The sequence below is a fragment of the Artemia franciscana genome, chromosome 7 (genome assembly GCF_032884065.1).
Source record: "Artemia franciscana chromosome 7, ASM3288406v1, whole genome shotgun sequence".
In the NCBI taxonomy this organism is placed as follows: Eukaryota; Metazoa; Arthropoda; class Branchiopoda; order Anostraca; family Artemiidae; genus Artemia; species Artemia franciscana.
In genome coordinates this window covers 21,123,192-21,141,793 of record NC_088869.1, presented here as the reverse complement: position 1 = coordinate 21,141,793, position 18,602 = coordinate 21,123,192, and the positions used below count along the sequence as shown (strand labels likewise).

Below are 18,602 nucleotides of genomic sequence, written 5' to 3'. Positions count from 1 at the left end.
CTGAATTTTCGACTATTATAAATCTTGTATTTATAATTGGAATAGTTGATATTTTATGATTTTTGACAGGGTATTAGACTAATTTTTAGTTTGTGTGTAGTAGATTAATCAGTACGACGAAGCATGATTGTGAAGATAGTGGGTCTATGTAAAACTCATCCAGAATTTTTTTTTTTTTTCTAGGTTGATGAAGAGACAGAAAAAGGATCTTGGAGCATAGAGAAGAAATTCTGGAAGCTCCATTCAACTACACCAACAACAACAATAAAGATAAAATAACCTGGAAATAGGTGCCTTACGGATTTAATAGGATCCCTTAAAAGGAAAAAACTAGTTATAGTCTGATAAGAAACATTTACCCAAATAATTTTCTGTATATACTCTCTATATTTTTGAACAGAGGAGGCTTATAGTCGGTACATTTTTTTTGCTCTCTGATAAATTTCCCTGAAGTGTTTCTTCCCTTAACCATATTGGTATATCTTAACACATATCTCTAACTCACATCTTTAACTAGTTTACGTATGCAATCGCCAGGGCTTGTATTTTCCATGTAGATGCAACTAAACCCCCTCCAAAATATATTTGTTAATCTTTTTTTTATTCTGAGGAACAATCAAAATTTTCAGTTGTAAAAGAATTATTACTAGTTCTTTCAAGTTATTAAGTTTTTCCACGACAGGTTTTCATACTTTTTTTTTGTCTCAATTATTTCTTGGACTTCCCTACCTATGCAACTAAAAACATTCCATGCAAAAGTTGGTAACATTTTTAATCCTAACAGTGGAAAAACGAGCGATAATATAACCAAAATAAGTTGATTTCACACATGGAAAAATACAGGTCCCGTTTGTATTTGTTTTTTGATTTTTCGTGATTTAAGTTTTGCCCATTAATTTTTTTCCATTTTTTCAAAAAAAAATTCCCAACAAAACCGGAGTAAAACTCCTGAAAATTAAATTTGCAAAGGGAATTATAGGCATGAGACAATATTCAGTGTAACCCTCCTCTGGATACAGAAAAAAAAAATTAATTTCTTACATAAGAAAAAGAAGAAACAATGCATTAATTATACGAACTCCATTGACATGGATGCTGTCTTTTAATCCCCCACTTGCAATATCAGTTAGAATACAAAGCCAAGTTTAGATTTGTAAGTTCTGCCGTTTGGATTCTCACAGAAAATACCAGTTGAACTGATTTACTATCACTTCAAAACCTTATAAAGATAAATTGGGACGCATGGTCTCTACGAGGTTTTAAGTGAAACATATAATTTAATATCATTTCATATACATATATATTTACATATTGCTTTTGACAGAAAGAAAAAGAAGGATAAACTCCGTAAAGTATAAAGACAAATTATCTAATGACAGGTAATACTGAAGCTCGGCTACTATTGTTACTTCGACCTGAAAAGATATAATGGATTTTTAATCACCTATGAATTAATAAATAATTCTAGACGAGGAAAAAAAATGTGCCCGTAAAGTAGATAAGAAAAAAATTCCGATAAAAGTAAACGTGTATACGTTTCCTGTAAACGTAAACGTTCCACGGCATTAATGAAAACACTAGCATCAAAGCAGAAAATATTTAAAAGAGGGGAAAAATAAAAAGTAGGAAAAGAAAGAAAAATGGAAAGACAAAGATGATGAGAGATAGAAATGACCAGCTTAACTAGGCATATTTTTAAATATTCTTCCCATAAATATCCTCAAAACACGTTAACATACCTTATAATCTAGCAATATATTCAATACCTAGACCTAGAAAAAGCTTTTATATTTAAAATATTTTGTTTTGTTTTATTATTAAGTATAAAAATGTCTCATACAGATTATAGGACATTTTCAAATTTGAGTAATGAGAAGAAAAGTGGTGAATCAAGGAAAAGTAGAGTTATTACTCAAGTAAAAAAAAGGGGGGGGACAGGTTTCAAACAAAATCTTTCGAAGTTAAGAATTTTGAAAAGCATTAATAGGACTTTTGACTGATAAAGTTTCAAAGGCACGGGTAAAGAAGAAAAAGCTAACATAAAATATACGACGCGATATATAAAAATCTGACGGAATGCGCATAATTTATTCCGAAGAACATTTTTGACAAAACAAAAATCTGTTTTGGGTTCCTAATTTTGACAAGACTTAGATACAAGATCAACAATCTTAATGTAAGAAACATATACAAGATCAATAAGCTTAATTTGATAAACATGTTCTTTGAAGGACATTTTTTGACAATAACATATTTTAATTTAATTAAATTTAAATAGAAAAAATAGTAGATTTAAGGTCATACACAGAAAGGCAAGTTGTGAGAAGAGTGTAATTTCTCCAAAACAGCAAAATACAGGTAAATTATACGTAAGTACACAAAAATGGGATTTTGAGGCAGGAGGGGTTAAGATACACCGTCCTGTGTGCTTTTGTGGCAGATTCTACTTCTCAGGATACAAGATGGGAAAGTAAGAAACAAACTCGATCTTCAAAATATAAAAAATTATAGTAGGGTTAGACAAAGTTACAATATACTAATAATATTAAACCTGTTTAATGCCCCCCTTCCCATAAAAAAATAATTGAATTACATCTCAAGTCAAGAAGGAAAGTCAGATGAAGAAGATTGAAACTGAATACCAGTTTACTTACAGAAAACGGAACATGGTAATCCTGCGTAAGCATGAGCCGCATGATGGCTCTTGTGTGTTGAATGTGAGCAAACACCGGTATTTGTTTCGATTGGGCAGTTTTCTAATATTTGGTGCCCCTGTTTTGTTTGTAGCAAACGTAACTGGTCTAGAAAGAAAGTTCTTGAAGTTTGAACTATTCTAATGTTGTTATTACCTACTGTTACACTATTGCTAACACCAAGGCCGTACCAGGAGGTTACCGGGTTTTACCCTCTCCCCCCTAAAAAACTTAAAATTGTCCAACTCGCACAAACGTAACAAAAATGTTTATAAACATATAATCGATATTTTGATATATAATATTTTCTGCATATTTTTTTGTCTTTGCACTTCTGACCACTATAGCGAGTTAGTTGAGCATTTTAATGTAAAAAAAAGGTCTTGAACCGTCTTTTGGGGTCATACACTCCTTGTGACAATTTGTTTAGGTCAAGCCACTTAGTATCTCGCCTAACTTTGTGGAATCGCTTAGTAACTATGATAGTAATCAAGAGTGGGAAATGAGCATAAAAACACAACACGTATATTCGTAAAAGATATATTCAACATTAAATACTAGTTCTCTTAGGGGTGTAACAAGAAAAGCAGAACGAAGAGATAGAAATGCTCAGAAGACATTTAAAACGAAGGTTTTCAAGTATAGGCAAAAATCATTACCTAATCGCTGTTTCTTTTTAAAAATAGTGTTTTAATAAACAGTGTCAACATAAACCAAATATCAAAAATTTACTAATCAAAATTTTGCTTTTCATAGCAACGTAGCGTATCTTTCCGCTTTTAAAAGTTCAATTATTTCGCTTAAATCACAGAATTCAGAATCTTATAAAAAAAGTCTATTTCTCTATTTCCTCTCCCACTCTATCCATTTATTACACGGTCGATATCTACCTCAATATTTTGGTGACCATTATAATCGGTAGTCCTGGCAGTTTAGAGCTCTTCGTTAGTATTTCCTCTTCTATTCATCCTAAAATATTTGAATAAAGAAAGAATTGTCAAAAAATAGGAGAAGCAGGGTTTCAAGCTGTGGAGATTTATAATTAATATTTTTTATATTGATATTTTCAGATATTCAATTCAAACGTTTAGATCTCGATACGTCTGTTGAGCACAAAAATAAAAATTTGAAATTTGACTCAGATTTAGCATTAAGTAAGAAAATTATCCTGTAAAAATTTTGAATTGTAAACAACAAATTGTGGAAATATAACTGCATGGCCTGTATCACAATAAGTATAAAAATCCTTAGCGGTATATATAGCAGTTTAGACAATTTTATGGACAAATATAGTCAACCCCTATACAAAAACATAACTATATTTTGTGACTGGTCGGTATTGAGAAGTTGAGAAATTCTGAAGTAATATTGTAATTGCATTCTGTTGCCGTAGTTAACTCAAGTTGTGTGAATTTCCGCCTTTTATCTTTTTTAATTTTTAAATGTTTGAAAAAAATCATTGCCATTGCACTGATTCCAATTGAGAATTCAGAGACCCATCTATACCAGCTAAATAATAAAAAAATAAATAAACACATAATTATTTGCCTTCTTTTATAAACAATTTTTCGAAAATATATTCTTCTTAAATGATTGTTCCAACATTTGAAGGATTATTTTGCCTCATATACTTAGTTTAAAGTGTATACTTATGCGAAACTTTATTAAAGTTTGAAGATTATAGCCTTTATTTTAATGTTTTAGGATGAACAGAGGTGATTTGTCATATAATGTAGAGCTTTAATTAAATGAAAATAGGCAGTAAAGTGACCAACATTTAATCACCAAAATAAAAAATTTAAATTAATAATTTTTGCATTTCTCATAAATTTACTTTCGATTAAACAAATCCCCTAAAAAACAACAATGCTGTAAAAACCACCCTGCTTCGCAATAAAAGCAAACCCAAAAAACCAAAACAGAAGGCCAAAAAAATAATGATATCAATTTCTTTACCTCAGTGCTATAGCAAGACCCGAAAAAAATTTTTGACAGTAAAAAGAGTTAAATATTTTTATTTTCAGCTCTGTTGTGACACCACAATCCTGAAATATCATTTCGACAGCCAAGAAGAAATTAAGATTTTAAATTTTCCCTCCTTGTTATTACGAAATAAAGAATTTCGCCTCCCATTTGGCTTTTGTGGTTAAAGGGACAGATTCCTCTGATAAACCTAAATATAATTAAATACTTTTTGGCAGTATGCGTCATTAGTAAAATCTAACAGAGACCGCACAAAGTAACTAAATCTTGTTTCAAACTTGTTTGCAAAAAGAAACAGTCTTAATAATTAAAAACTTATTGAAAATTGAAGTAATAAAAACCAATTACAAAAAACAACTTTTGTCCCAGTCCAAACCATATCAAGCGGACTCAACCAAAAATCCACCACTACGTCAGGGGATGCGCGCCCCCCACGTCTCCCACCCGGATCCGCCACTGCCCTAGAGACACTGTAATATGTTCTTTGGACTATTTTGAGGAAAATTCCTATCTCACAATTTTAATCAGATTCATTCGGAGAAGATGGGTAGTCAGGTGGGAGGGGGAGGGGGCTAAATACCCTCCATTACTTTTGAATCTTAAAAGGGAACTAAAACTTCCAGTTTTCAAATGAATGAACCTCCTCTAAAGTTTATACAACCATCCTTTCCATAAAAATGTTAATACCCCTGGGGAAAAACTTACAACCCTTGCCTCCAGGCTCTGGGGGTTTTGTTTCAACCCCAAAAGCATTGTTATGTGATATTTGGACTATTTTGAGTAAAATGACTATATCAAAATTTGTATTAGATGCATTTAGGGACAATACGCCACGTGTGTGCACGTGGGGGGGGGTGCCCTCCAATCTCTTTGACCCTTAAAAAATGGACTAGAGCTTCTGACTGTCAATCCAATGAGCCCCCTCTGAAGTTTATATGACCACGCTCTCTATAAAAAATCCTTATTTGTCCCGAGGGCATAACCTACGACCTTTGCCCTGAGCGCTCGGGGAGTGGTTGTCAATCTCAAAGACATAATTTCCAGACCTTTCAACTACATTGAACAAAATGGCTATCTCAAAATTCCGTTTGGAAGTTTTTTGGGAAATGATAGGTGCGGGGGGTATTTGCCCTTCGATCACTTTCGACTAATGAAAAAGGCACTAGTCCTCTCAATTTCCAATCAAATGAACCCTTTTTGAAGTTTCTACAACAACGCTTTCTATAAAAGCCTTTCATGCCCCAAGGGCATGGCTTACAACACTTGCACTGACGGTTGGACGGGGGGGCGGTGGAGTGGTGTCATCCTCAGACATAGTTTATGGACCTTTCAACAACGTTGAAAAAAATGGCTGTATCAACATTTTGTTCGGAAGTGTTTGGAAATGACGAGTGTGTGTGCGTGTGGGGGGGGGGGGGCATTCACCTTCCGATCATTTTTTACTATTAAAAAGATACCCTGGTCTAAAAAACCCCTCCCCCCCCAAAAAAAAACATATATATACATTGTGCCAACATATGCCTTTTGTCAGCCTCCCCCCCAAAAAAAAGGAACCCTGCGACAAGATGTCAGATAATGGTCTATTATAGTCTACTCCCTCTCCCTGACAAATGTGCCCCAGATAATAGTTTATATTTTTTTTCTTCGAGCACTCGGTTTTTATTTTAAAAAGAGTAATACTGACCAAAAAGAAATTTTTCTAATGGCTTAAAAAGGTATTGTCCATTGTATCTTCGAAGCCCAAACTCTGGCATGACTTTGTTAAAGCCATCCAGAAGTCTTTTCACCAAAACAGCTTCATTCGCTCGATGAGAACGCATTTGCATTTGCTTTAAATCCAAAAGCTGCTGAAAAATGCGGCGTTCTGTATGATACCTGTAAATTTAAATGACTACAAATTGTGGTACTCCCTTAGGGCAGAACAATATATGAAAAAATTCTAAGATGGAGAAAAAAGGTCACACAAGAAGTGGAATGTGTGAAACATTACATAATCATTAGCACATTTCCGTGTTTCATGGAAGATTGGAACAAATTCCGAAACATAAATAATCTTAGGCCAAAAATACTAATAGACCTCCAAGGTTATGGGGGGACATCCGCAATCACCATCATTGACCTATATTCCAGGCTTCACACACCTGTCTGTAGCGTAATTGACTGATATTTTTAGTGTGATGTTTTTTTTTGTATTCCAAGGTTAATAAATATATTCAAATCTGTTTTCTCTTGCATATTTATGAGAAATTGGCTCTTGGAAGATTTATTTGACATTAATCTATTCATATTTGTAAAAAACTTGATATTATATCAATGTAAATCATGTCGAATATTTATGTGCTTTTATCATTTAAATCTATGTTAACAAAACAATGAAGGAAAATATGTTGTAATCAGAATGTCACTTGAAAATTATATGTAATACATTTCATATGATTATACAAATGTCTGTTAACAGTTTAAAATAACTGGTTATTTTTATCGAGTATTCGAAATGTTCATTTAATATCATTTAAAATTGTGTTTCATCAAAGCAATAAAAAAATGGGTGCAGTTAGAAGGTGATTTCTTAATTAATGACAAAATCATGTTTAAATAAAAAATGTACTGGATTTGTAATGTTTAAAGTACTGGATTTGGACTCTGGATTCAAATTGATTCAAATTGAACTTGATTTTTGAATTGAAATTTGAAAGGGTTGCCTCTCCTTTGAAAATTTTTGGAAAGCAACCACGAAAGAAGTTCACATAGCTAACATGGGTTTCATACAGCTAAGAAACTGTATTGATTCATTCTTATAGCCCATTTGATACACTTCTTATGACTTTGCAAAACCCCAGCGAACATCATTAAATTCAACTTAAACTAAATATCATAAAACCAAATCATTTGAACTTATAAGAAAAAAAGATGAACATAACAAGAATTGATCTAAAGTGTGAGACACTATCCTGTTGCATTAAATCAAAGGAGACAGATACCCTTGGAAAAAGTATATAATTCCACCAGAAAGGAGAGATTATTATTAAATTGATCATGCAGCGCGTGGACTGTGTCGCAGCCAACCCAAAGAAAATACATTTAACACATCATGACCAAAGATTGTATAATTTTGTGTCTTGGAGGGCCGAGAAAAGTCGAATCTAATTTTCTCTGATGTACCTAAATACAAATCTGATGCGGCTAATTACAGTCGGAAACAAATCTAATAAGAATATAATGTAGCTAAATAAAAATCGAAATCAGCTATATTACCTTCTTAGAGCAATTTGGTTGGCAAGGGTTACAGAAACAGGAAGCGGTGGCTTTCTGCTGCAGTTGTGGTATCGGTTTTCGACGGGAGTCATAATTGCATTCGTTCTATCAAAACTTGGTAATGTCCTCTCAGCTAGGCGTGAACGTTCATCACTGTATCTGTGAATCGGACTTAAAGTTGGTTGACTTCTGTCCCTGCTTTTTTTCCGTTGTGGCTTTGGAATTTTGCTATGTTTTTCCTTATTATATACAGTCGTTAAATTTTGTTTATGAGGTGATTTCTTTTTCATATGAAACCCCTCTTTGAACTTTGGATTTACAGTCGCCACATATGTTTTTCCTGCTGCTTCTTCAATTATAGAATTTTTAGTCTCTTTAACGTAAGCTCGCTGTGCATTTTGGTTTTGATTGTAATTGCCCACGTTTCCCTTTGGTATTTCTTCTTCAAAGTTTACTGTATACTCAGCTTCTTCACCGTTTTTAGTTTGTTGGCCCCTTTGGTGCGCAGCTGTTATTGGAATTTCTATTTTTGTAATGTCGCTTTCAGTATTCTGATCTACCTTTGGTCCTATAATCACTCCACTTATTTCGCCTAAGTGGTTATCATTTTGAATTTCGCTGTTTAATGAAGGAGCTGTTTCTTTTTCGTTCTCAGGACTTTGAATCTTTTCTCCATTTTCCCTGAAATGTAATTTCATCAAACTTTCACTATAGCATTGTTTGTGAGTAGCAGAATTGTCATGATAATTAATAAGAGTTTCTTCTTTATTTGAACTTTTTTCTTGAGCACCTCTTAATTTTTCTTTGATATCTGCTGAAACACAAGGGCTTGCAGATAGAATTGGCCCTATTTCTTCGTCAATAGCCTCATGTTCATCTACAATGTTCTCTTCTAAGAAAAATTCACAATCAACAGGGCTACTTGTAACAAAGTTTGGCGATTTTGTCCATTTTTCTCTAAATTGTAGAGTGGATAGATTCAATGTTTCCTTCTCATGATTTTCAGCGGTAGTTGTTTCCATATTTTGATTCCCAAACCGTTTTTGATTCAATATTGACGTTTCTTTATTTAATTCATTCTCAGAAAAATCTGGTCTATTTGGATTCTTAATCATATTTGTGTCTTCTTTTGTCAACCTGTTTAATTTTGCTGAGTTTCTCCTTGAGCTAAATTTGTCTGATAATTTGTCTTCCTGAGGAGAAGTGCTTCGTCTGTTCCCCCAGTCAGTTTTGTTAAGTGAAGATGACAGTCTTACTGAATTTTCAGTTACAATAGACTTCTCTAATTTCTGCAAGCCCTGGGTATCTGTACCTCCATCTGTATCCTTATTTAACCTTGGTTTTTCTTCATGTAGTTCAATTTTTGAGGAACCTTGTCTATTAGGAATGAAAACGATCTTCCTTTCTTCCTCAACCGTCTTGTTTAATTCGCTTGAAACTTTTCCTGAGCCACGTTCGCAAGAAAAAGTGCCTTCCCTGGGATTTTTTTCTATTCCGTTTTGGCACTCTTTTCTCTTGTGCAAAGAAAGTGGCCTCGATTTGCATTCAGGTACCCTGTGTATATCTGCACTCTTTGTTCCTTCACAGTTAGCTATTGAAGAACTTTTATCAATACTTACATCTGTAGCTTGAGAAATGTTCAAACCTTCATGGACACCATCAGCCTTTCCTAAACAATAGCCAGTTTTTTCGAGTATCATATTTTTAGGGTTTTCACATGTTTCTGTGGTATTTTGCATCAGGCTCTTTTTACTACGCTGGTCTGAATTACTGTGTGGTCTTGATGTAGATGATAATGTTCCTGTATCGTCACTTCTTTCTGTCAATGGTTTTAGATTCTTAGGGGACAACATATGATTTCTCTTATCTCGACCTACATTGGGGGATCGATTTGAGTGCTTTGAAGAACCGTTAATGGCTTCCACTCGGTAAACTTGACGATAATTCCACCCGCAATCAACGTTTTTACCAGTAGTATTCTTAGTATTACTGCCTTTTTTATTTCTGTGAAGTGCTTTGTCTTGTTTTGATCCTACTTTGGCATTATAACTACGTGTACTACTGGCCTCGCTTTCAGTTCTGCAATTAGATTCAATGTTGTCATACTGACTTCTGGTAGAGTTGCAGGAGTTGATTGGTATGTTGACCTCACTTATTCCTGAATCTTTAAGCTCTGTCATTGTTGAGTTTAACGAGTCAGGCTGATCTCTACATTCATTATTCGTCCAAACTGGCTTCTCTGGCTCTCTAAAAAAAAGAAAAAAAAGTAGAAAGCAAATATTGCAGACCAAGGACAAAACAAAATTGACAGGAGCCCAAAAGAAAACGGCCCTAGAAAGTTTTAAATACCAGAGGGAAGGGAACGAAACAAAAATCAAGATTAAATTCTATTGCTCCAAGTAGCATTGCTTTCTGTACGTTCACACCTCAATACGTAAATTGAATTATCAAAAATGAGTTCTTTTTTACTGGTCCTTATTGAATAAATACACGGACAAAACATCGCTAAATTTGTGCATGCAAGTAGCAGTTTATTTTGTGTTTGCTTAGTTTGTTCTTCTATTTTGTTATTGAGATTTGTCTTGGAGGTAGTAAAACATATACGTGTGTTTCTAATTAAGAAAACTGCATAAAAAATTACTTTTTGGTTTACAAAAAAAAAACATTCGGCGTTCAATAGCTAAGAATCACATTGTCATTTTCGTATTGACCCTTATTTTGGGACAATCCTTGTGCTGTGCAAAGTTTAGAGTCAGTAAAGTTTTGACCCTATAACTTAAAGAACGTAAAATGAGAACCTCAAGAGACTGGCTTAGTAGGGTCCTATCAATCCTTCACCGAGAACAATGAATGTTTGGGCAGGTTCTACTAGATATGTTTATCGACATGAGAAAGGGAAGGGGCTATCCCTAGCAATATGAAAACATATGTAAAAAGTCTGAAAACGAAAAACTGAGAATTATTGTTCCAAAAGCATACTAGCTGGAGTTTGAGGACAGTTTGGAGTTTTGAGTTTGACCTCTTTTGTGAATTCCACTATGTGCACTTATATAAAACATTTTACTCTAAGACTCCTAAAAGTGCTGATACTACAAAGAAGTTTCTTTTTTCACGTTCATTCAAATGCACCTGATATAGCAAATTAGTTTTCTAAACGCTAAATTGCCTGCTTGGAATGGTATTGTTTACTTTATACCATAAGGAAACCTTTAACATTATGAGTATGTAGCTAAGAGAAGGAAATACACCTTCAGCTTGCGAATATCATATATTCAGAGAACATTCACAGGAATCTCTTCAAGGAGGACGGAGGTAATTCTATTTTAGAGAAATTAAGGGACGGAGCGAAACACGAAGAAAATACTATAGCATAGAAATGCTTTATAGGAAGGTAGCAGCTGTTGTTGAAGACCTCTTCCCCCTGTGCATCTTCCTGACATAAGTCTTCGAACAATGTAGTATTAATTTTGGGCATAGAATGCTCTTTGGGATAAAATTAATTTGAATATCATATATATTTTCCAGTTCTTTTCATTTACTCGAAAAGATTAGATAGCCTAACCATATTTTTGTACACAAAATACATGCACATATACCCATTGACAGGTGTAATATTCCTCGACTTCTTTTCGACGACTACCATAATTCTTCCTGAAGCAAGACTTTGGTCTTCATCAGAGCTTTGTAAGCTTCTCATGCGAAGTTCTGCATCATTGAGCACACCCTGCGACTTCTTCTTGTTTGTGATATGTGGGGCAGGCCGTCTATGCTGTCGTCGTTTGGAGCAATGCCTATCATCTGTTTGAGTTGCCTGCAATATAGAAAAGGTGTCTTAAGTCTTAGGTATTTCCCAGCGAATATTTTAGTTGTCAGAAAAGATTTGAGATTGCCACCGACAAAGAAACATTTTTCAGTTTAGAGATTGCAAATTCTCTCACTGCAGTCTTGCTCAGGAGAAAAATAGTCCAAAGATCAATCAGGTTAAAATTGAATCTTGAATGTCACTGAAAAGTTATTTAATTTTTTTAATATTTAGACAGTAAAATGAAGCAAAAGTTTCAAAGTTGTCCTCTTTTATAACCGGCATTGTCACTGCAAAATAGCTCATGCTGCATGCCACTTTCAGGAAAAGTTGGGTTCATCCCTCTTAAGAGGGTTTCTATAAAAACACTAAGATACTGATTTATATTTTTCCTGGAAGATTTAGAGTTCCAGGATAAATTAAAATCATTAGCTCATTTAGTACAATCCTCCTAAAAGGGTTTAAAATTTAACAGAGTTAGAAACATATTTGTAGTATTTTTATCCTAAAACTTTATTGCAAAATTTTTGTTTTCCGATAGGCCCATCTGTTACGGTATTGGGAAACTCAGGGACTGAATAGTCATTGATGAATCAAAAATTCAATTTTACAGTACGCCAGACATGTTTTGAAAACTTTTTAAAAAGCCTACTTTCAAATTACCTAACATATCGGAAACTCCATGTTTTACGGAAGGGTTTGAAATTCAAGGGTTTGAATGAAGGGGTATTAGTAGGGACGAATCTCCAGTATTTTTATCGGCAGGGGGGAAGGAGGAGTCCATATCCAGATAGTCAAGGGGTATGAGATGTATAATCATTTTCTCAACATTGTTTTCCCCAAAGGACGCCCCTGGAAAGTATTACCACTCTTATTCGTAAACCTTGACTAGCATTGAGATTAAATTTTTTTGTTGCGTTGCTGTTGATATTATGACAGACAAAAAGCACATTGCATAATTTTCAAATTATCATGCTGTTGTCCACATAATGTAGTTCTCACATGGTTGGCTCCCTGAAAGAATCCCCAGGAACCATGCAGGAATATTAGGGACTATGATTTTTTCCATACAAGGCTGGTTTTACTTAAACGTCCCTGTATAATGAATATGCTAGTGTTTTCAATGAATTATATCTTCCCAAAATCAACACAAATTGGTTGACGTGTGCTTTTCATCCCTTTTTGGCCTTAGTTTAGAAATTAAATTTAGCTTCAAAACGTTTATTCAGTAATTTCTCTTAAATTCTGTGGTAGTGATTTGTAAGTAAGAACCGGCTCGTGCTAGTATTAACAGTAACTCTAATAAAAGGAGCTTTGATTAAAATATATACATCCAAAGAATGGATGTTTTATTATGATTCTAAATGTGCAACGTTCCTGTAATTTAAAGCCATTTGCCAAAAGTTATGAGCCTGAGAAACTTAGCTTTACTGTCAAAAACGGGACAAACAACCCTAAAAAAGGCAAATGACCTTGTTGAAAATTACATAGCGCATAAAGAAAATCTTCAGCGCATAAAAGAACTTTATTGGAGACGTTGCAATCCCCTGTCTTTGAAAATGCGAAATTTTGTATTTCTGACAAGGAGAATGATTATGGGTCCGTGTTTATTTGTTTGATTTTTACTCCCCCCCTAAGGGGGTGATTCTAAAGAAAGTTTCCTACAAGATTTGGAAAACACCTATTCTAACAAAAATTGAAAGTTCTAGCGTTTTTTTTCAAGAAAAAACTGTACCACAGCAAAGTTGCATTTTTGCTATTTTACGTCGAAAAACTAAGCCCACAAGAGGAGAAATACTATCGAATGAAACATCTGGGATAGCCAATCGATTTAAGATTGTCAAAAAGTTACATATCGAGCTTCCTAGTTTCAGAGACAGTCATGCCGTGCTGTGGTGCAACCGTTCCTAAAGGGTGCACACAGTCTATACAAAATAAGTGGTTAATGCAAAGATTTGTTTTAAAGAAAACTAAAATGATTCATTTGAGGCTTGATAAAATTATGCATATTGGTGTATATTATTACAAATATGAAGGGGTTGCCTACTTCTCAACATCTCGCTATTTACGCTGAAGTTTGAATTTTGTCTCAACTCCTTAAACACGACTCCTGAGAAGACTCCTGAACGACTCCTGAGATAAAAACTTTAGTGTAAAGAGTGGTGTTCAGGAGAAGGCAACCCCCTTCATATAGGTAATATTTTTTTCGTTTTAAGTTTTAATGTTGCTCCTTACTTTCAGTTGAAAAAACTTATTTTTTTTTAAATTTAATAGACGGGAAGAAATGAATCACGCTATCTTAAATTATTTTGGTTGGTAGGAATTTTAAGTATTTTAAGTCGTTTGGTTGGTGCTGAATTTTATTATGGTTGGTAGGGTGATTGGGGGATGAAGGGTGGGTTTGGGAGGTAAGGGCGGGGCTAGGGAGGTAAGGGTGAGTTAGGGAGGTAAGAGTGGGCAGGGGGTAAGGTGGGGCTGGGGGGAATGAAAGGGTGGAGGGGGAGTTGTGCATTAATGAGTAAGAGGGATTGAATTTGTTATTATAGGAACTTGAAAACTTTAACTTTTGGGATGACGCGTACAGTGAAGCAACACACTTTTAAGAACAAGATAAGTAATTATTTATATTTGTTTTGAACGGATTTTCAGTAATGATTTCCTACTGGCAAATAATAAAAAAAAAGCTATTAGGAACCCTTTAAGGACTCAAAATAAAATTCCTAAAACAAAGCAATTATGTATTTGTAAAAGAACATAAAAGTCCGCATCCAGTGGTATGTTCAGCCAGCGAAGAAGTCGAAGCACCTGTGAATTTACCCATGCACACACGCTCTTCAACACAAACATGAATGTGCATCCATAAGTACCTCTCAGTCCAAGCCTCTGTAGTTTTTTTTCTAGATGTGTATTGCACCGCATATTCAGAATTCCCTTCTGAACTTAGTGTTCACACCAACACGTTGAAAACTTTTCTATTTCGTTAGTGAATAAATGCGAAAATAGTCTGAAAATTGCCCTCTTTTTCCAAAACTTGGCATCTTTCCAGTTTTAAAACTTAGTTAGGAGTTCTATAATCAACCTTGCGTGACCTAAAGGATGAAGAAACAACGCAAAATTGTCCCTTCGTGACAAACCAACGGTAACTGTGTTTGCAACAATTTTAGGTCAAACGGTTAGTGTAACATGCAATGTTCCCCTAAAGGTAAATATAGTAGACAACTTACTCTAAATTTAGAGATTGCTCCAAGGTAAATATATTTACCGTAAAATTTTTTTTTTATTATTTTGGCATCAAAAAACAAAAAAACAAAAACAAAGTTTTCCAAAGAAAAAAAAAATGCGAATAATAGTGACTTACTTGTAAGTCTAACTATACCTGATATTTAAATTACGATCAAGGCAAAAATCGTAACATTTCAGAAAGGGCGTATCGTAGATTTTTGTTGGGGTGGTATTTTTTCAGGGAGGGGGGCAAAAAACGTATGAATAATCGGTTCATATCCATTTTCGTTACTTCTTTACGGGTCGGACGAAATTTTTCGGCGGAGGGATTAAACCTGGCAACCTCCCCGGGATACAGCCTTGCATTTCCGAATACTTTTGAAAAATATGATCATGTCGCATTATGGCTCCATCAATACTTTCAATAATGTTACTAATAATCAAACATTAAATTTTTGCACAGATGATTCAGATTACTGGAGATAATTCAATTTAAAACAATACTGAAAAAAGAAAATAAAATTTCTGAAACGTCACTGCAAAGGGTGTTGCATTATGCAAGCTTTCAAAAAGTTAACTCGATTTTTTTTTTAATAAAAAATATTTATTATTTTATTTTATTTACAATATGTAATCATGTATCACTTTAAGTTTTGTTCAAAGAATAAATTGTATTTACTATTTTTATTTATTACTCGTTAAATATTTCCTTGTTTGCTATTTAACAGGAAAATGATGTTGTATTATATCTTTTACTTTCCAGAGCAACCCCACTTATTCATATGCAATACTGAAGTCAAAATTTTAACAAGTTGGCATGTGCTTAAAGCCTAAATTTTTTTTTTTGCTACAAAAATTTTACACTTAACGTAAACTGTCTTGCCTGATATACCATTTCTACAGAGTGCTCCGACGTTGGAGTTCTGCAACAAGGTCCATAGGATTGAATTTCCGAATCCATGCGGCTGAATGTGTCATCGATGCTTCGAAGCTGCAATGCCCTGAAAAAATAAGTCCAAACCATAAATAGTCACCAATTTTCCTTTCAATCTTGTTTTTTTTTAATTCAACTAGGGGATACATCAATTAATAAAAAATTGTGCCAATTATGTCGATTGGAGGCAAATGGAGGCTGGTGAATCCTAACTAGGAAAGGTGAACCTTTGATTAAAAAAAAAAAAAAAAAAAAAAAAAAAAAACATACGGACGTACACTTTTCAGTTCCATCTTGGGAGACTTGAGGAGGGGAAAGCTGTCCAATTTATGGATTAATGAAGCTCTTGACTACAAATACAAATGTCCTTACGTCAGCCCAGCAGCAGCTGGGGTCACACGTTGGCCACTGTAAGGCGAAGCAGAGGCTAATCTACCGCACTACCACGGACACAAGAGACGATGAGTTGTTTAATCTTCTTATCACTTATTGAAATATGACTATCTTAAGATGCTTGTACTTTTATTTAAAATCATGATAAATTTAGCAATTTAGCAGAAATTATGATTCTTTTTTACTTGCATGTAAGACAATTCATTTTATCCCTTGAAGAAGTTGACTTTGATCTAAAACTTGCTGCAAAAATGAGACCTATTGGTTGGAGATAGATAAGAAGCAGTATGATCGTCTTGAAGTGTCAAAAATGACACCGATTTGTTTGGAGAAAGAAAAAAAGCAGTATGATCGTCTTTAATTGCTAAAAAATGAATCCTGTTTGTTGGAGATAGAAAAAACAGCATGATCATCTTTTTGTGTCAAAATAGGAACTTATTTGTTCAAGAAAAAAAGAAGCCGTATGATCATCTTTAATTTCCAAAAATAAAATCGATTTCTTAGAGATAGAAAAGTAGCAACACGATCATTTCTATGCGTCAAAAATAGAACCTATTTGTTGGAGAAGGAAAAGAAGCAGAATGATCTTCTTCAATTGCCAAAAATGAAACCTGTTTGTTGAAGAAAGAAGAGAAGCAGTATGATCGTCTTTAATTGCAAAAAATATAACCTGTTTGTTGAAGTTATATATATATATATATATATATATATATATATATATATATATATATATATATATATATATATATATATATATATATATATATAATATGTATATATACATATATATATATATATATATATATATATATATATATATATATATATATATATATATATATATATATATTTATATATATATATATATATATATATATATATATATATATATATATATATATATATATATATATATATATATATATATATATATATACTAGCTGTTGGGGTGACGCTTCGCGCCACCCCAACTCCTAGTTGGTGGAGCGCTTCGCGCCCCCCCAAGCCCCCCCGCGCGCATAAGTCGTTACGCGCCATATTAGTTACGCGCCATTGTAGTTGTGTCCCTATGTCCAACCTGTGAATATATATATATATATATATATATATATATATATATATATATATATATATATATATATATATATATATATATATATATATATATATATATATATATATATATATATATATATATATATATATATATATATATATATATATATATATATATATATATATATATATATATATATATGTTTTTAACTACGTAAAACTTGCGAATATACAACATTCTTTGCTGTCTCATTGTCTGTGCATATAAATAGATTGTCAGGTTTACCGACTCTTGAACATGCAACATATAATGGTCCATGGGAAAACAATCCGTATTCAGATCTATACCTCATGATTCTAATGATTGCCCTTGAGCTTTGTTGATGGTGATTGCTAATCAACGATTCCCTGTGTCGCCGTCGTCATTTATATATCCCCCTGTGCCCCCCGGCGTCCCCGTTGTAGTTGTGTCCCTGTGTCCCGGTCGTCATTTATATTCCATGTGTCCCGGTCGTCATTTGTGTCCCGGTGTCCCAGTCTGTGATTTCTCTTTGAGTGTCCCGGGCGTCATTTATATTCCTTGTGTCCCGGTGTCCCGGTCGTCATTTGTGTCCCGGTATCCCGGTCTGTATATACATTCGTTTTTGAATTGTTTTTTTTTTTAGTTTTTAGTGTTTTACCTTTTTTTAGTTTTTTTAGTTATACATTATGATTCTAATGATTGCCCTTGAGCTTTGTTGATGGTGATTGCTAATCGAACATTCCCTGTGTCCCCGTCGTCATTTATATATTCCCCTGTGCCCCCCGGCGTCCCCGTTGTAGTTGTGCCCCGGTCGTCATTTATATTCCCTGTGTCCCGGTCGTCATTTGTATCCCAGTGTCCCGGTCTGTATATACATTCGTTTTTGAAATGGTATATGATGAAATAAATTTTTGTATTTTTCCCCTTTTTGTCTTTTTAGTTTTTTTTTTGGTTTTTACTTTTTTTTAGTTTTTCTTTTTTTTCTTTTTATTTTTTTAGCTTTGTTTTTCTCCTTTATTTTTCATTTTTTTTCCTTTTTTTTTCATTTTTATTTTTTTTTTAGTTTTTTAGCTTTTTTAGTTTTTTTTATAAGTTTTTAGTTTTTTTTCTTTTTATTTTTTTGTAGTTTTTACCTTTTTTTTTAGTTTTTTTAGTTTTTTTTTTACTTATGTCCTGGTCGTCATTTATACTCCCTGTGTCCCGGTCGTCATTTGTGTCCCGGTGCTTTGTTGATGGTGATTG

The 18,602-nt window shown here is 33.6% G+C and overlaps 1 protein-coding gene across 1 annotated transcript; it reads right to left on the bottom strand.

The window, feature by feature from the left end:
- Positions 1–1,318: 1,318 nt before the first annotated feature.
- LOC136028610 (uncharacterized) lies at positions 1,319–15,956 on the bottom strand (the record flags this gene model as incomplete). Its single annotated transcript, XM_065706439.1, is given in 6 exon segments — positions 1,319–1,415; positions 2,655–2,801; positions 6,361–6,551; positions 7,932–10,178; positions 11,528–11,742; positions 15,848–15,956. Coding segments are annotated over 6 exon segments (2,919 nt in total). The 3' UTR covers positions 1,319–1,365.
- Between the last annotated feature and the right edge of the window lie 2,646 nt (positions 15,957–18,602).